Here is a 16,578-nt window from a genome sequence, read left to right as displayed (position 1 = left end):
TCTCTCTCTCTCTCTCTCTCCTCTCTCTCTCTCTCTCTCTCTCTCTCTCTCTCTCTCTCTCTCTCTCTCTCTCTACACAAAAGAAACAATGAGCTGAAGAAACTGTCATTAGAATTCTGAGAACACCTGTTCATTTTTTTCTTTACCAGTCTGGCTTGTGAGGGCAAGTCAAAAGCTCTGAGATTCTTTGGCAAAGGGAACCCAGACAATGTTTAATGTAGGGAACTTTTTCCCATCTCTTTCTGTTTTCTCTTACTCTCTGCAGCAGACAGGAGTGATTTAATTTGATGGCCTTGCGGTGTAGACTAGAGAGCAAAAATCAAAGTGGGTCCCTCTGAAACTAAGACAGCTGTCATGAAAGGGGCTTTATAGACATGCCATCGGCATGGCAACAGGGTTTTAGGTCTCATTTTGGAAGTAGGGGGTTAAGGAACAACTTTTCCCACTTCCTGCTGGGGAAGCAGGGTTTTCCCTGTGGAACAAGGGGTCCTGATCCATATATCCTGCTAACATGGCCTAGGGCAGGAACGGCACAGTGTGTGACCAGATCTCTCGTTTAATCTCCCTCCACCTCTTGTTTCCAGGTATTGTTCTTTCTCCCCACATATACGTTTCTCTCCCCTCTCTCTACATTGTGTGTATAATAGCAGGTAGAGATCTCAGCAGGTTGTGTTCTGTTGTGTGTTAACAGCAGAGCCATTCAGGAATGCAAATGACCTCATTAATACCAGGAGTTATGTACGTGTTGTATGGCTCCTGCTGCTGTCACCCCGGTGGCAAGAGACTTAACGAACGGAGACCTTGCTGCCACCAGAAATGTACACACACACACATACCATGAGATGTCAGCCGAGAGAGAGCAACAAGTAATATGTGTTTCTTTGATGTATGCTCTGGCCTGGCCAATCATGCGGTTCTGAACACTCCATCCCTCTCTGTCTGCCTGGCCCCATGGGGCGTCCTGTCAACTCACAACAAGATGTATGGATGCTGACAGATAGGACGCTACGGTACGCAACGCCATAATAAAAACAGACATGGGATGGCAGCTGCTGTGACCGTAATGTATTTGTTTGTAGACCTTTTTTAATAAACAGACTCATTATAGAGCTATTAGTTTGCCCCCTCTGCACAGTGAAACAACAGTGATGTTGTTGTTTAGAGACAACCCAGAGGAAATACTGTCTGTCTGCGGCTGCTCTGTTTCCGAATCGTTAATTACGTCTTGTCACGTGGATACAGAGGAGGCCCTATATTGCAATTAGTGGATTTCTCATCCATCCTTAACCAACATGATGATTTATGATATGATGGTGATGTGGGACAAGATGCGTGGAGGCCATTTTAAACATCCTCTGTATTCCTTCCTGTTGTATAATGTACAGTCGTGGTCAAAAGGTTTGAGAATGACACAAATATTAATTTTCACAAAGTCTGCTGCCTCAATTTTAATGATGGCAATTTGCATATACTCCAGAATGTCAGTGATTCTCTCGTTAATACGGGTGAGAGTGTTGACGAGGACAAGGCTGGAGATCACTCTGTCATGCTGATTGAGTTAGAATAACAGACTGGAAGCTTTAAAAGGAGGGTGGTGCTTGAAATCATTTTTCTTCCTCTGTTAACCATGGTTACCTGCAAGGAAACACGTGCCGTCATCATTGCTTTGCACAAAAAGGGCTTCACAGGCAAGGATATTGCTGCTAGTAAGATTGCACCTAAATCAACCATTTATCGGATCATCAAGAACTTCAAGGAGAGAGGTTCAATTGTTGTGAAGAAGGCTTCAGGGCGCCCAAGAAAGTCCAGCAAGCGCCAGGACCGTCTCCTAAAGTTGATTCAGCTGCGGGATAGGGGCACCACCAGTGCAGAGCTTGCTCAGGAATGGCAGCAGGCAGGTGTGAGTGCATCTGCGCACACAGTGAAGAGAAGACTTTTGGAGGATGGCCTGGTGTCAAGAAGGGCAGCGAGGACACCACTTCTCTCCAGGAAAGAAAATCAGGGACAGACTGATATTCTGCAAAAGGTACAGGGATTGGATTGCTGAGGACTGGGGTAAAGTCATTTTCTCTGATGAATCCCTTTTCCGATTGTTTGGGGCATCCGGAAAAAAGCTTGTCCGGAGAAGACAAGGTGAGCGCTACCTTCAGTCTTGTGTCATGCCAACAGTAAAGCATCCTGAGACCATTCATGTGTGGGGTTGCTTCTCAGCCAAGATAGTGGGCTCACTCACAATTTTGCCTAAGAACACAGCCATGAATAAAGAATGGTACCAACACATCCTCTGAGAGCAACTTCTCCCAACCATCCAAGAACAGTTTGGTGATGAACAATGCCTTTTCCAGCGTGATGGAGCACCTTGCCATAAGGCAAAAGTGATAACTAAGTAGTTTGGGGAACAAAACATCAACATTTTGGGTCCATGGCCAGGAAACTCCCCAGACCTTAATCCCATTGAGAACTTGTGGTCGATCCTCAAGAGGCGGGTGGACAAACAAAACCCCACAAATTCTGACAAACTCCAAGCATTGATTATGCAAGAATGGGCTGCCATCAGTCAGGATGTGGCCCAGAAGTTAACTGTCAGCATGCCAGGGCGGATTGCAGATGTCTTGAAAAAGAAGGGTCAACACTGCAAATATTGACTTTTTGCATAAACTTAATGTAATTGTCAATAAAAGCCTTTGACACTTATGGAATGCTTGTAATTATACTTCAGTATACCATAGTAACATCTGACAAAAATATCTAAAAACACTGAAGCAGCAAACTTTGAAGACCAATACTTGTGTCATTCTCAACTTTTGACCACGACTGTACAGGTAGCTGCCAAAATAAAGGAAACACTTGAGCAAATGGGGGATACAAACAGAGACGTAGTGGTAAAACAAATCGGTGAGGAAATTCTGATCTTGTATTAAAATGCCCATTTATTTTGGCTACCATGGCTAGAAGAAAAGATCTCAGTGACTTTGAAAGAGGGGTCTCAACGAAGCATAGGGGGTTTAAAGGGTGTGTGTGTGTGTCAGTCACCAGATCTCAACCCAAAGGAATACTTATGGGAGATTATGGAGTGGCACATGAGACAACGTTTTCCAACACCATCAACAAAACACCATATTATTGAATATCTTGTGGAAGAATGGTGTTATATCCTTCCAATAGAGTTCCAGACACTTGTAGAATCTATGCCAAGGCACATTGAAGCTGTTCTGGCGGCTCGTGGTGGCCTAATGCCCTATTAAGACACTTTATGTTGGTGTTTACTTTATTTTGTCAGTTACCTGTATATTAGGGCTGTGACGGTCATGGACTTTTGAATTACTGTAATTGGCCAGCCAAATGACCGCGGTCTCTAACATTTACATTTTAGTCATTTAGCAGACGCTCTTATCCAGAGCGACTTACAGTTAGTGAGTGCATACATTTTTCATACTGGCCCCCCGTGGGAAACGAACCCACAACCCTGGCGTTGCAAGCACCATGCTCTACCAACTGAGCTACAAGGGACTAACCGTTCGAATAGCACATTATTTTAGTAATGTTTTTGAATATTTTCTCCTTTCCTCCGCTCTTGACTGCATGTAGAACGGGCGTCCCCTTTCAAGTCAATGATAGCATAATGGATGAACTGGTGGCCATTGCGAGCAAAGCAGGAAATGTACCCATCGATATGGGTTGTGACTAGAGGGAGTAAAGCTATGACCGAATGCAGAGCTGCAAACTCTCACGCATTGACCGTGAGACACATGCATTTGACACTCTTCTCACACTCTCACGGCACACCTCTTATATCTCACACATTGGAAAGTACTGCTTTTATTTTTGTAATTAGTACACAATACCAGGCAGCCATTGCGAGTGTACCCATGAATTTACCAGTCAAATTGCCAGGGTTAGAGTTTCCAAGACCATTCTATTCATTGTTTGATACACCTTGCTTGTTTCAGCACGCTGTAAGACTCCATGGCATCGCAGAAAGGACTCAACCACACAAATGCCCGGCCATCCCGTTTTCAGTCAGATTTTTGTCCCCCCCCCCCCCCCAAAAAAAACAGTTGTGATGGTTATTTAATTTTCATGACTATCTTCACCCATAACCGTCAATTATACGGTAATTGTGCCATTCCTACTGTATATGCTTATCGTCATGGGGATGCAGTAATAATTTGTGTGTCATCCAACTGAATAGAACTCTTAATTTCTCGACTTCAAGTATGGCATGATTTATATTATGTCTTCCCTTAATTACGTTGCTTGTTAAACCAGTATTGCTTTCATTAATATCATTAATAATCCATAGCTCTGTCGATGGGTTTGAATCCTTTCAGTCCAGTTGACGAATTTGCATGCATGGAGCCTTGCCTTGGTCGGAACTAATGATGTACACGGAGTGTACAAAACAATAGGAATACCTGCTCTTTCCATGACATCGACTGACCAGGTGAATCCAGGTGAAAGCTATGATCCCTTATTGATGTCATTTGTTAAATCCTCTTCAATCAGTGAAGATGAAGGGGAGGAGACAGGTTAAAGAAGGATTGTAAAGCCTTGAGACAATTGAGACGTATTGTGTATGTGTGCCGTTCAAAGGGTGAATGGGCAAGAATGAATATTTAAGTGCCTTTGAACGAGGTATGGTAGTAGGTGCCAGGTGCACCGGTTTGAGTGTGTCAAGAACTGTAACGCTGCTGGGTTTTTCACGCTCAACAGTTTCCAGTGTGTATCAAGAATGATCCACCACCCAACGGACATCCAGCCAACTTGACACAACTGTGGGAAGCATTGGAGTCAACATGGGCCAGCATCCCTCTGGAACGCCTTTCACACCTTGTAGAGTCCATGCCCCAACGAATTTAGGCTGTTCTGAAGGCAAAAGGGGGTGCAACTCAATATTAGGAAGCTGTTCCTAATGTTTTGTACACTCAGTGTCTATTTCAAATCCATCATCTCTCAATTTTAATCTCAAATGCCCTCAATTTAATGTTGTTAGCAATGGCAGCCAAGCAGCACTCCGAGCCATCATCTTACTGTTCCAGTGCTTCTTTCGACTTTGATCTAATCTTGTGTTCACACAGTTGAAGTCGGAAGTTTACATACACTTAGGTTGGAGTCATTAAAACTCGTTTTTCAACCACTCCACAAATGTCTTGTTCACAAACTATAGTTTTGGCAAGTCGGTTAGGACATCTACTTTGTGCATGACACAAGTAATATTTCCAACAATTGTTTACAGACAGATTATTTCACTTATAATTCACTGTATAACAATTCTAGTGGGTCAGAAGTTTACATACACTAAGTTGACTGTGCCTTTTAAACAGCTTGGAAAATTCCAGTAAAGGATGTCAGGGCTTTAGAAGCTTCTGATAGGCTAATTGACATCATTTGAGTCAATTGGAGGTGTACCTGTGGATGTATTTCAAGGCCTACCTTCAAACTCAGTGCCTCTTTGCTTGACATCATGGGAAAATCAAAAGAAATCAGCCAAGACCTCAGTAAAAAATTGTAGACCTCCACAAGTCTCGTTCATCCTTGGGAGCAATTTCCAAACGCCTGAAGGTACCACATTCATCTGTACAAACAATAGTACGCAAGTATAAACACCATGGGACCACGCAGCCGTCATACCGCTCAGGAAGGAGACGAGTTCTACATTTTTACATTTACATTTTAGTCATTTAGCAGACGCTCTTAACCAGAGCGACTTACAGGAGCAAGTTCTGTCTCCTAGAGATGAACGTACTTTGGTGCGAAAAGTGCAAATCAATTCCAGAACAACAGCAAAGGACCTTGTGAAGATGCTGGAGGAAACAGGTACAAAAGTATCTATATCCACAGTAAAACGAGTCCTATATCAACATAACCTGAAAGGCCGCTCAGCAAGGAAGAAGCCACTGCTCCAAAACCACCATAAAAAAAGCCAGACTACGGTTTGCAACTGCACATGGGGACAAAGATTGTACTTTTTTGAGAAATGTCCTCTGGTCTGATGAAACAAAAATAGAACTGTTTGGCCATAATGACCATCGTTATGTTTGGAGGAAAAAGGGGGATATTGCAAGCCGAAGAACACCATCCCAACCGTGAAGCACGGGGGTGGCAGCATCATGCTGTGGGGGTGCTTTGTTGCAGGAAGGACTGGTGCACTTCACAAAATAGATGGCACATGAGGAAGGAAAAGTATGTGGATATATTGAAGCAACATCTCAAGACATCAGTGGACAATGACCCCAAGCATGCTTCCAAATTTGTGGCAAAATGGCTTAAGGACAACAAAGTCAAGGTATTGGAGTGGCCATCACAAAGCTCTGACCTCAATCCTATAGAACATTTGTGGGCAGAACTGAAAAAGCGTGTGCGAGCAAGGAGGCCTACAAACCTGACTCAGTTACACCAGCTCTGTCAGGAGGAATGGGCCAAAATTCACCCAACTTATTGTGGGAAGCTTGTGGAAGGCTACCCGAAACGTTTGACCCAAGTTAAACAATCTAAAGGTAATGCTACCAAATACTAATTGAGTGTATGTAAACTTCTGACCCACTGGGAATGTGATGAAAGAAATAAAAGCTGAAATAAATCATTCTCTCTACTATTATCACTGACATTTCACATTCTTAAAATAAAGTGGTGATCCTAACTGACCTAAGACAGGGAATTTTTACTAGGATTAAATGTGAGGAATTGTGAAAAACGGAGTTTAAATGTATTTGGCTAAGGTGTATGTAAACTTCTGACTTCAACTGTATTTATTCATTCAAGTCTGTGTGGTGGTAAAATATTATCCCTTTAATCAGGAGCAAAGATGCCCTCAGACTGTCAACTGTCATCTCATAACATCCAGCCTCACTGCCTTCTTAATACCCAGCAGAACCTATCATATGTTTAAAGTATACATTCTCAAACACTTTTTAGAAAGTGGGTTGTTAGCGTGGTCTGAAACTGTGGTGTAGCTTTTGGCAGGCTTTTGTTTTTCCTTTTTAAAAAGGAAAACAGCAGTAGATCGGAGCAGCATTCCTCATCTGGTTTCCGTGGTGCATGGTCTATTTCATTTTGATGAGTAACAGTAATGCATATTCTCTTTGTCTCCCCCAAAGCCAGTATCCTTAACCCAGGTAAAACAACAACAAAAAACAATTTTGTAAGCAGTTGTAGCAATAGGCCTATAGTCCCTGGGCTGATCTCTCCATCTAGAGCATTGAATGGCACTTCAGTGCCCATGAGGAAAGCCAGATATCTTACAAAATAAATAATAGTTAATTTTGTGATCATATTTGGAAATTGACAGTATTCAAAGAAATCTGCTCTGCATCCCTTCACCTTTCACCTTCTACTGTCTAACTTACCAAGATGTTGTAATTGAATTCTGAGAATGTTGACTTTATACTTGCTATTTGAGTTGACCTGAGACATTCCATTACGTTTTAAAGACCCCCGCCCTTTCCGCTCAGCTGAAATTGACTGGCTTTTCTTTGTTCACAGAGGAACTATAGGACATGATGTTCAGATGTTGTTATGGGTGGTCTTGCTGTTGGGATTAGAGTTGCTGTTTTTCTCAGTCAGTAGTTTAGCCTTGTTGCTCAACTTGGGCCTCTAGCTGATCGTGAAATGCATAAAACTACATCAGAGAAATTGTTGTATACCCACTTGGACTCGCAAAGATACCACCCACCCCCAACCCCACTGATGGTTCTCAATGTTCATCAGTCCAATATCAACAAACATCAGGAAGCTCGGCACAGCAGCAAGGAGCAAAATAAGGCACTACTTAAAAGCTTCAGAATAATGGACTGCATTTCATTCAAAAACATCTACTATCCTGCTGCATAGTGATTATAATTCTGCCAGCTAGAGCTTCAAAGTGCTGTTTCTAAAGCATCACAGAACTTTATCTTCCTGTTTGGTAGTTTACGCTGTCCACCTCCTGTGGTTCCTCATCTCAGGCCAAATCTCCCTGCAGCACAACTGACCAGGTTTTGATATTCTCGTCAGAGCGTGTGGGTATCAGAAATACCTCTTTCCCCTCTGAGTCTGCGATATCCACCTGCTGCCTCCGGAGTCAATTTGATGCCTGCCACAGACTGCAAAAGTAGCCATTGTGCTTTAGGGTGAGACTATTGAGCTTAGGCCTCAATCTGTAGAAACAGTATATCACAGTGTGTGTTTGTCTGGGTTGGGACTGAGAGTAATCTACACAAATAGCTCCATCTCTTCCCAGCCCAATGAGACCATAGCACCATCTAGCCACCTCTTTGCCACCTCTCTTTTATATACAATTTAGGAGAGGGGTTACCTTTGAAGAAGAGTATCAAACCAGAGTCAACATCAGGCAGTGAAGCTGCAAATGTTGTACCCATGGAAGGAAGCTACAAGGCATTGACATGCACAAAAGCAAAAAGATGGTGGTTTTCTGTCATTACCGTAGTTATCAGCCGTTACATTGCAGAAAGTTGTTTCATTCTTGTTTGGCTTTAATCAGCGAGAGACATTGATATTCTTTGGTTTGTTTTGAAGATGGTGTAATGTTAACAGAATTACTTTCATTTTGTCATTTTCCCAAAGTGTTTTTACTAGCACACTGGCCTACTTAAATTCCTCTGCCCAAGGACATTTACACCAAATGAGAAACAGTAACACAAACAGAGAGATACCCTTTGTCTATTATTTTCCCAGCTTAATTGCTTACTGTGGCATAAACAAATGCACAAGCTCGGACAGCAGACAGGCAAATTAGCTTGTAATTAATTGGAAGGGATAAACATTTAGCTTACAGCGGAACCCCTTATGTCAGACATTTGATTCTGTCAGTCCCTCTGTCCGCAGCTATTTGCAGATGTTATTATCAAACGAGTCTCAATCTCACGCCGGGAGAGTAATCTTCTCTTTGTTCATACACTACATGACAAAGTATGTGGACACCTGCTCATCGAACATCTCATTCCATGGGCATTAATATGGAGTTGGTCCCACCTTTGCTGCTATAACAGCCTCCACTCTCCCGGTAAGGCTTTCCACTAGATGTTGGAGCATTGCTGCGGGGACTTGCTTCCATTCAGCCACGAGCATTAGTGAGGTTGGGCACTGATGTTGGGCGATTAGGCCTGGCTCGCAGTCGGCGTTCTAATTCATCCCAAAGGTGTCCGATGAGGTTGAGGTCAGGGCTCTGTGAAGGCCAGTCAAGTTCTTCCACACCGATCTCGACGAACCATTTCTGTATGGACCTCGCTTTGTGCACGGGGGCATTGTCATGCTGAAACAGGAAAGGACCTTCCCAAAACTGTTGCCACAAAGATGGAAGCTCAGAATCGTCTAGAATGTCATTGTATGCTGTAGCCTAAATATTTCCCTTCACTGGAATAAAAAACTGTCCCAGACCATTATTCCTCCTCCACCAAACTTTACAGTTGGCACGATGCATTGGGGCTGGTAGCGTTCTCCTGGCATCCGCCAAACCCAGATTCTTCCATCGGACTGCCAGATGGTGAAATGTGATTCAATACTCCAGAGAACGCGTTTCCACTGCTCCAGAGTCCAATGGCGGCGAGCTTTACACCACTCCAGCCGACGCTTGCCATTGCGCATGGTGATCTTAGGCTTGTGTGCTCTGCCATGGAAACCCATTTCATGAAGCTCCCGACCAACCGTTCTTGTGCTAACGTTGCTTCCAGAGGCAGTTTCAAAATCAGTAGTGAGTGTTGCAACGATTTTTACGTGCTTAAGCACTCGGCGGTCCCTTTCTGTGAGCTTGTGTGACCTACCACTTCGCGACTGAGCCGTTGTTGCTCCTAGACATTTACACTTCACAATAACAGCACTTACAGTTGACCAGGGCATAAATTTGACAAGCTGACTTGTTGGAAAGGTGGCATCCTATGACGGTGCCACGTTGAAAGTCACTGATCTCTTCAGTAAGGCCATTCTACTGCCAATGTTTGTCTATGGAGATTGCATGGCTCTGTGCTCGATTTTATACACCTGTCAGCAACGGGTGTGGCTGAAATAGCCGAATCCACTAATATGAAGGGGTGTCCACATACTTTTGTATATACAGTGTAACTCTATAGATGAAGCTCAGCTCAGGGATAGAGAACCCCCCCCCCAATCAAAGTATTGATGGTTTTCAAACTTTTGATCCTGGCCACTGACTCTACAGATCACAACTATAGATAGCTGGATAGATTCTAGCCAGATGTTCTCCACAAGGGGACGAGGAGGTTAGATATTGATGCAGTGTTGCACATGTCTCCACATTGACTGATGATGCTACTGATGGCTGTCAGAAACTGACAATGCAATTCATTCACTTTCAACACTTCAACACTTCACATTCAGTTTCCTATATTGCAGTTGAAAATACCATAATGTCAGAGAGATATGCCAAATGGAAGTAGGATCTCTTTTTAAGTCAGTACTGGGGACCGGAGAGCTAAACACAGTGTAAAGGCCTAGTAAGACTGGAGGATTTGCATCAGCTTACTGTTTTTTGTTTTTCTTACTCTAAATCTATTGCTACAATTTACCATTGTTTTGTTTTATTTGGCATTTCAATTTGCCTTGACAAATGCAGCGGCTCCATTAATCAGGAAATAATAGCAAACTGTACAAAGCATTGTTCAGGCGTTAACCCGCAAATGATTTAGAATGACCCTCACAATTAAGCATACATTTAATCAGTCACCAACTTGCTTTCCTCTCTCATTGTGTCCAACGCAGGGCCAAAGAAGACACTGTGTGTTACTATGGAAACAGAGGCAGCGCCGAACCCATCCGTCTAAATCCAGGTCTGTTTTTCTTAATGTGGAATTGCTTGTACTATTATTCTATATCATTGCACCATACAAGCCATGCTGTTGAATTATAAACCTTAATGTATGCAGGATGGATTTTGACTATGAGACCATGCCTCTATGTGAGTGCGTGTTTTGGGGGATAACATGAACGTTTGGAGCAATCTCTATTCTCTAGCAATGCTGTATGTGTCTGCTCCAGCAGGAATCTATGGTTTGAGTAACTCCCTGTTGGAGACCCCATGGAGGAAGCTGCAGCATGGGAAGAGACTGTTTACCAGCGTAGTGAACCAGACACTGCCTTGTGATGGCCTGGTCCATGATCTGCTCAACGTCCTCAACAACGAGGAACTGTGAGTTCACCACACACTCGGTATCAATAATACAATCAATGTGACACTGTAAACGCTTCATCAATAAATGTACCTGCACACTCATGACGCTGCAGACTGTATCAAAACACTTCACATTAACACACATACCTGTACACTGTGTGATGCAGGTTGGCATTTATTGGGATGACTCATGTACTGCAGGCAGCTCTGCAGGGTAGTCACTAGCGGGTACAGCCACAAAGTAATACAATATTATTTTAAACCTAACCCTAACCTTAACTGCACTGCTAACCTTGTGCCTAACCCTAACCTAAAAGTAAGACCAAAAAGCACATTTTTTGTTTTCATGAATTTTTACGATGTATAGCTAATTTTGACTTTGCAGCTGGCCCATCTAGTGGAAATCGCTCTGCTCTGCCTCCAGGACAAGATTCATCCCAATAAACATGAACCTGCCAGTGTGAGACCCCAAACTCTGTAGTTTTAGTTTACAATTTGACGCAATCAATGTGACACAGCGTAATATACATTAAAACATATACCTGCACAAGGCTCAACATTAATTATTGTCCTCTTGTCCGGGGCAAGTAAAAAACATTGATGGACAAGAATATATATTGGAGTTGTCCAAATGGACAAGTAAAAAAATCACACAAAAATTACAATATCAAACAATCAGATCAGAATTGGATCAGAAGCCAACATTGGAATGTATGTACATGAATAAAAAAGCCTACATGTCAATGTGTGTGCTGACATGAGGGTGGCGCCAGAAAATGGAGCCCAACTTCAATGAGACTTTTAATTACATAAATATAGGCTAAACACCCGTCATGTTTGACATATATAATGAAGGATAATTAACATTAACGTCTAAAGGCTTGATTCTGTTGTAATAATCGAGGCCAGTTTCGAATCTGAGCGGAGGCGGTCAGCATTTTGAAACTATTTAACCATGAACATAATTGTTTAAAACCTGGACGTCTTATGTCATTTTATGAAGCATGTCTTACCTTGTTTCAAAGTAGCCTAGCCAAAATACCACCATAGAAATCACTATTGCTCGTAAGGTATTTGAGAGTAACAAACAAGGACATCTAAATGTCTAAATATGCTCACTCATTATGGGGTGGCGAGTACCACACGTGGACATTCAACATGGCTACGTGGGGTACAAACGTGAACACTCAATATGACTTTGAGAAAGTATAGTCCTTCACACATTAAATGAATGTGCAGTTAGGAAAAAGAAGTACACTGCTGTTGCTGGAGTCCTGCGCTTTTATGTCAACTTAATTGCAAAGCTTTTAGTCGGTGAACTTTTGCTCTTCAGACGCCGCCTACCTTTCTCTCTAATAGGTTTGCCAGCTTCACAATGTACATCATGTTGTTCTGAAACTTACTGTATGTCGTATTATATAACTCCTCGTTTTGAAACTTTCAGTTCAGTAATAACTTTCTATTCAGTATACAGTTTTTTTTCCCCCAATGCACCTGGTAACACTAAAGTTGTGCTAAAGAGTTTTACTTTTTCAGTTGGTTCCAATCCAAAAGGAGGTTTGAGTGAGAAGTTGAGAACAGTGTCTTTTCTATAGGTACAGTGCATTCGGAAAGTATTCAGACCCCTTCCCTTTTTCCACATTTTGTTACATTACAGCCTTATTCTAAAATGTATTAAATATTTTTTTCTCTCATCAATCTACACACAATACCCCATAATGACAAGGCGAAAACCCGTTTTTAGTGTTTGCATGCTTATTAAAAATGAAAAACAGATACCTTATTTACATAAGTATTCAGACCCTTTTCTATGAGATTCGAAATTTAGCTCAGTTGCGTTCTGTTTCCATTGATCATCCTTGATGTTTCTACAACTTGGAGTCCACCTGTGGTAAATTCAATTGATTGGACATGATTTGGAAAGGCACACACCCGTCTATATAAGGTCCCACAGTTGACAGTGCATGTCAGACCAAAAACCAAGCCATGAAGTCGAAGGAATTGTCCGTAGAGCTCCGAGACAGGATTGTGTCGAGGCACAGATCTGGGGAAGGGTATCAAAAAATGTCTGCAGTATTGAAGGTCCCCAAGAACACAGTGGCCTCCATCATTCTTAAATGAAAGAAGTTTGGAACCACCAAGATGCTTCCTAGAGCTGGATGCCAGGCCAAACTGAGCAATCAGAGGAGAAGGGCTTTGGTCAGGGAGGTGACCAAGAACCTGATGATCACTCTGACAGAGCTCCAGAGTTCCTCAGTAGAGATGGGAGAACTTTCCAGAAGGACAACCATCTCTGCAGCACTCCACCAATCAGGCCTTTATGGTAGAGTGGCTAGTGGCCACTCCTTAGTAAAAGGCACATGACAGCCTGATTTGGAGTTTGCCAAAAGGCACCTAAAGGACTCTGACCATGAGAAACAAGATTCTTTGGTCTGATAAAACCAATATTGAACTCTTTGGCCTGAAACCCAAGCATCACATCTGGAGGAAACCTGGCACCATCCCTACGGTGAAGCATGGTGGTGGCAGCATCATGCTGTGAGGATGTTTTTCAGCGGCAGGGACTGGGAGACTAGTCAGAATCGAGGGAAACATGAACGGTGCAAAGTACAGAGAGATCCTTGATGAGAACCTGCTCCAGAGCGCTCAGGACCTCAGACTGGGGCAAAGGTTCACCTTCCAACAGGACAACGACCCTAAGCACACAGCCAAGACAACACAGGAGTGGCTTCAGGACTCCTCTGAATGTCCTTGAGTGGCCCAGCCAGAGCCCGGACTTGAACCCGATCGAACATATCTGGAGAGACCTGAAAATAGCTGTGCAGCGACACTCCCCATCCCACCTTACAGAGCTTGAGAGGATTTGCAGAGAAGAATGGGAGAAACTCCCCAAATATAAGTGTGCCAAGCTTGTAGCATCATACCCAAGAAGACTCGAGGCTGTAATCACTGCCAAAGGAGCTTCAACAAAGTACTGAGTAAATGGTCTGAATACTTATGCTTTCTCATTATGGGACATTGTGTGTGTAGATTGGGGGGGCTGTAACGTATAAGGCTGTAACGTAACAAAATGTGGAAAAAGTCAAGGTGTCTGAATACTTTCAGAATATACTTTACATCCCTGACTCTTTCTGTTCCAAAACTCAAAGTCAAAGAGAAGGTTTGAGTGAGAACGGTTTCTTTCTCTTTTCTTCAGGAACACCCCTGACCCGGCCCAAGAGAGCCAGGGTGAAGGGTACAGCAGCCCCATGCTCCGGGCCCTGTCCTCTGTGTGTGTTCGCTCCCCACATTACGGCACAAGGTCAGAGTCCTCCCAGTCCCTGACACCAATTAGCTAGGCCAGAGTCATAGAGATACATTATAATACAAGAGTGGCCTATGTGATAAACCTTGCCAATATCCAACCTAGTGTTGTTATTTAATTCTGTGGTCAGAGTCCCATTCTGTGCTCCTAGTCCCACCAATTAGCTCTCCCATTTGTCATGCGGGCCCGCCCTCAGAGGTGAGAGCGGGGTCATATTCATAGGGTACACGGGAACATGAAAACAATTGGTTCTTATTTGGCACAAATCCATGGTCATATTCATTGGTGCACACCTTAGCAAACAGGAAACGTTTTGTGAACGAAAACAAGTTTCTTATTGGACAAATCCAGGTAGTACGTCTCTGTTTGTCCATTTAGCTGTGTTTAGTGCATAATGAATACGCCCCATACATCATACAGCCCCTTGTGCATATAATATAATCTAGAACCAGCCTGCCACCTGGCCTCCAGTCTAGTGTGATAATGAAAGGTGATTGGGGAACTCCAGAATCACAACGTTTTCCCCATATTTGAAATGCACAAGCCTCTCGTTTCACCCCTCCTATTATTTCTTATGTTTTGTGTCTGCCTGTTTCAGGACCAATACCATTATCCTTATAGACGCATCAGGGAACGTGACCTTCACGGAGCGCACCATGCTCAACTGTGACGTCAGCCAATGGAGCACAAGCTCTTTCCAGTTCAAAATCCAGGACTGAAGACGGCTAAATGGGGCTATATGGGAATCACACTCTGTGCCTTTCTGCATCCCACCTCCTCCTCCCTCTCCCTCCTTCTCCCACAGCAAGCTCTGGCTTCACAGTAGTGAAATGAACATGAAGATTTATTTGCCATTTAAAATGGTGGAGGTGGGCGAGTGAAATTATGGCACTTTTTTGGGAAAGAGAGATTGATTGTACTTTTCAAGTAATTGTCTTTGGGAAATACGTTTTAGCTTGGCTTAGACATACGACAGTGTGAATTGATCAAATCATACATAATGGGTGCTATTCTTATTTTGTTAATTTGATTAAAATATTATTTTGAGTTGTTTGCTTAAAGTTTATTGCCAAAGAACAAATGTAATTTAATAAACAAAGTAAATTATTTACATTTAACATTGCATCTATTTTCTCAGCACTGGTTTGCTGAGGAAGAACAGAACTAAAAGGTTGATCATAAGTCATTTATGGCTTTGTGGCTCAGACTGCCTTCTACTAGCCAAGTTTGTTTGTATCTTCAGTTGAAGTGTAAAACGCTAACACTCATAGAAGCAGCAGCAGCCATCAACATCCTTATAAAATGCTGTCATAAGAATGACCGGTTTGGTTTCCTAAACTCTCATGCAGGTGTTTAACTTTCCTGTGACAGAATTAGGAAGGCATATTGTGACAGCCTGCCTTGTAGTATAATCGTTATCATTGCCACAGATTTGGACTTTGTGACCGAGGTTTGTTAGTTAAAAGTAAAACAGAGGAAATCACTTGAAATGTTTTTCTAAATGGTAAGCAAAGTGTTTTCTTTGATATCTTCCCGCCTTGTTCCACATACTGCTTAGGAGGGACTGTTTGCCTTGCTGTGAACTAACTAAAAGGATTCCTTTTGTCACTCACATCTGTAGTGTTCAGTCTGTGGTTCTTACCCACTTACTCTCCATCGTAACTCTCACAAATGTGAATGACTGTTTCAATTTGTGTTGATGATATGTACCAATGATGAGGATCCTTCAGTGGTTTTCTAGGGTTTATGTTACTGACCTCCGGTATCCATAGAAGTACAGAAACCCCTGTTTACCACGTCACTGGTGTCTTGATATAAATTGTGAATAAAGTACTTTTTCATGTATTTTGGAAATTTATATAGACCCCTTTCTGTGTTTGCAGAACACAGGGGAGTTCTTAATAGAACTCCAGCAACAACAAAAAAACTAGTTGCATATGCGTGCATTTCACACTACTTTTGGATTATCATTGGATTTTAAGGATTTTATGAATGTCCTGCTTAATATAATGTTGGTGTCATCATCGCAAATCAACTGCATTATACTTCAACCAGTAAAATGGCTCTTTGGCTAGCTTTTTGCTACAGCCTATGTCAATGAGCGTTAGCATTCTAGCTAACAACTGCTGCATCCAAAATAGTTATTTTGCAA

General features: G+C 42.6%; 1 protein-coding gene across 8 annotated transcripts in view; it reads left to right on the top strand.

The window, feature by feature from the left end:
* The window catches only part of LOC311141826 (transport and Golgi organization 2 homolog), a 42,516-nt gene extending 26,232 nt beyond the window's left edge, over positions 1-16,284 (top strand). For 4 of the 8 annotated variants that reach the window (XM_084177311.1, XM_084177313.1, XM_084177310.1 and 1 more), the window contains exons 6-9: positions 10,714-10,781; positions 10,993-11,140; positions 14,319-14,423; positions 15,025-16,284. In XM_084177311.1, the coding sequence (XP_084033437.1) occupies positions 10,714-10,781; positions 10,993-11,140; positions 14,319-14,423; positions 15,025-15,145 (442 nt within the window). In that variant the 3' untranslated portion in view covers positions 15,146-16,284. Of the gene's footprint in view, positions 1-10,713; positions 10,782-10,989; positions 11,141-14,318; positions 14,424-15,024 lie in introns of all 8 variants that reach the window. The other 4 variants (XM_084177307.1, XM_084177309.1, XM_084177306.1 and 1 more) reach the window with 1 other exon arrangement.
* The last annotated feature ends 294 nt before the right edge of the window (positions 16,285-16,578 follow it).

The sequence above is a fragment of the Coregonus lavaretus genome (genome assembly GCF_964263955.1).
Source record: "Coregonus lavaretus genome assembly, chromosome: 14".
In the NCBI taxonomy this organism is placed as follows: Eukaryota; Metazoa; Chordata; class Actinopteri; order Salmoniformes; family Salmonidae; genus Coregonus; species Coregonus lavaretus.
Note: the sequence above shows the minus strand (reverse complement) of the source record. Positions and strands in the feature narration are given on the sequence as shown.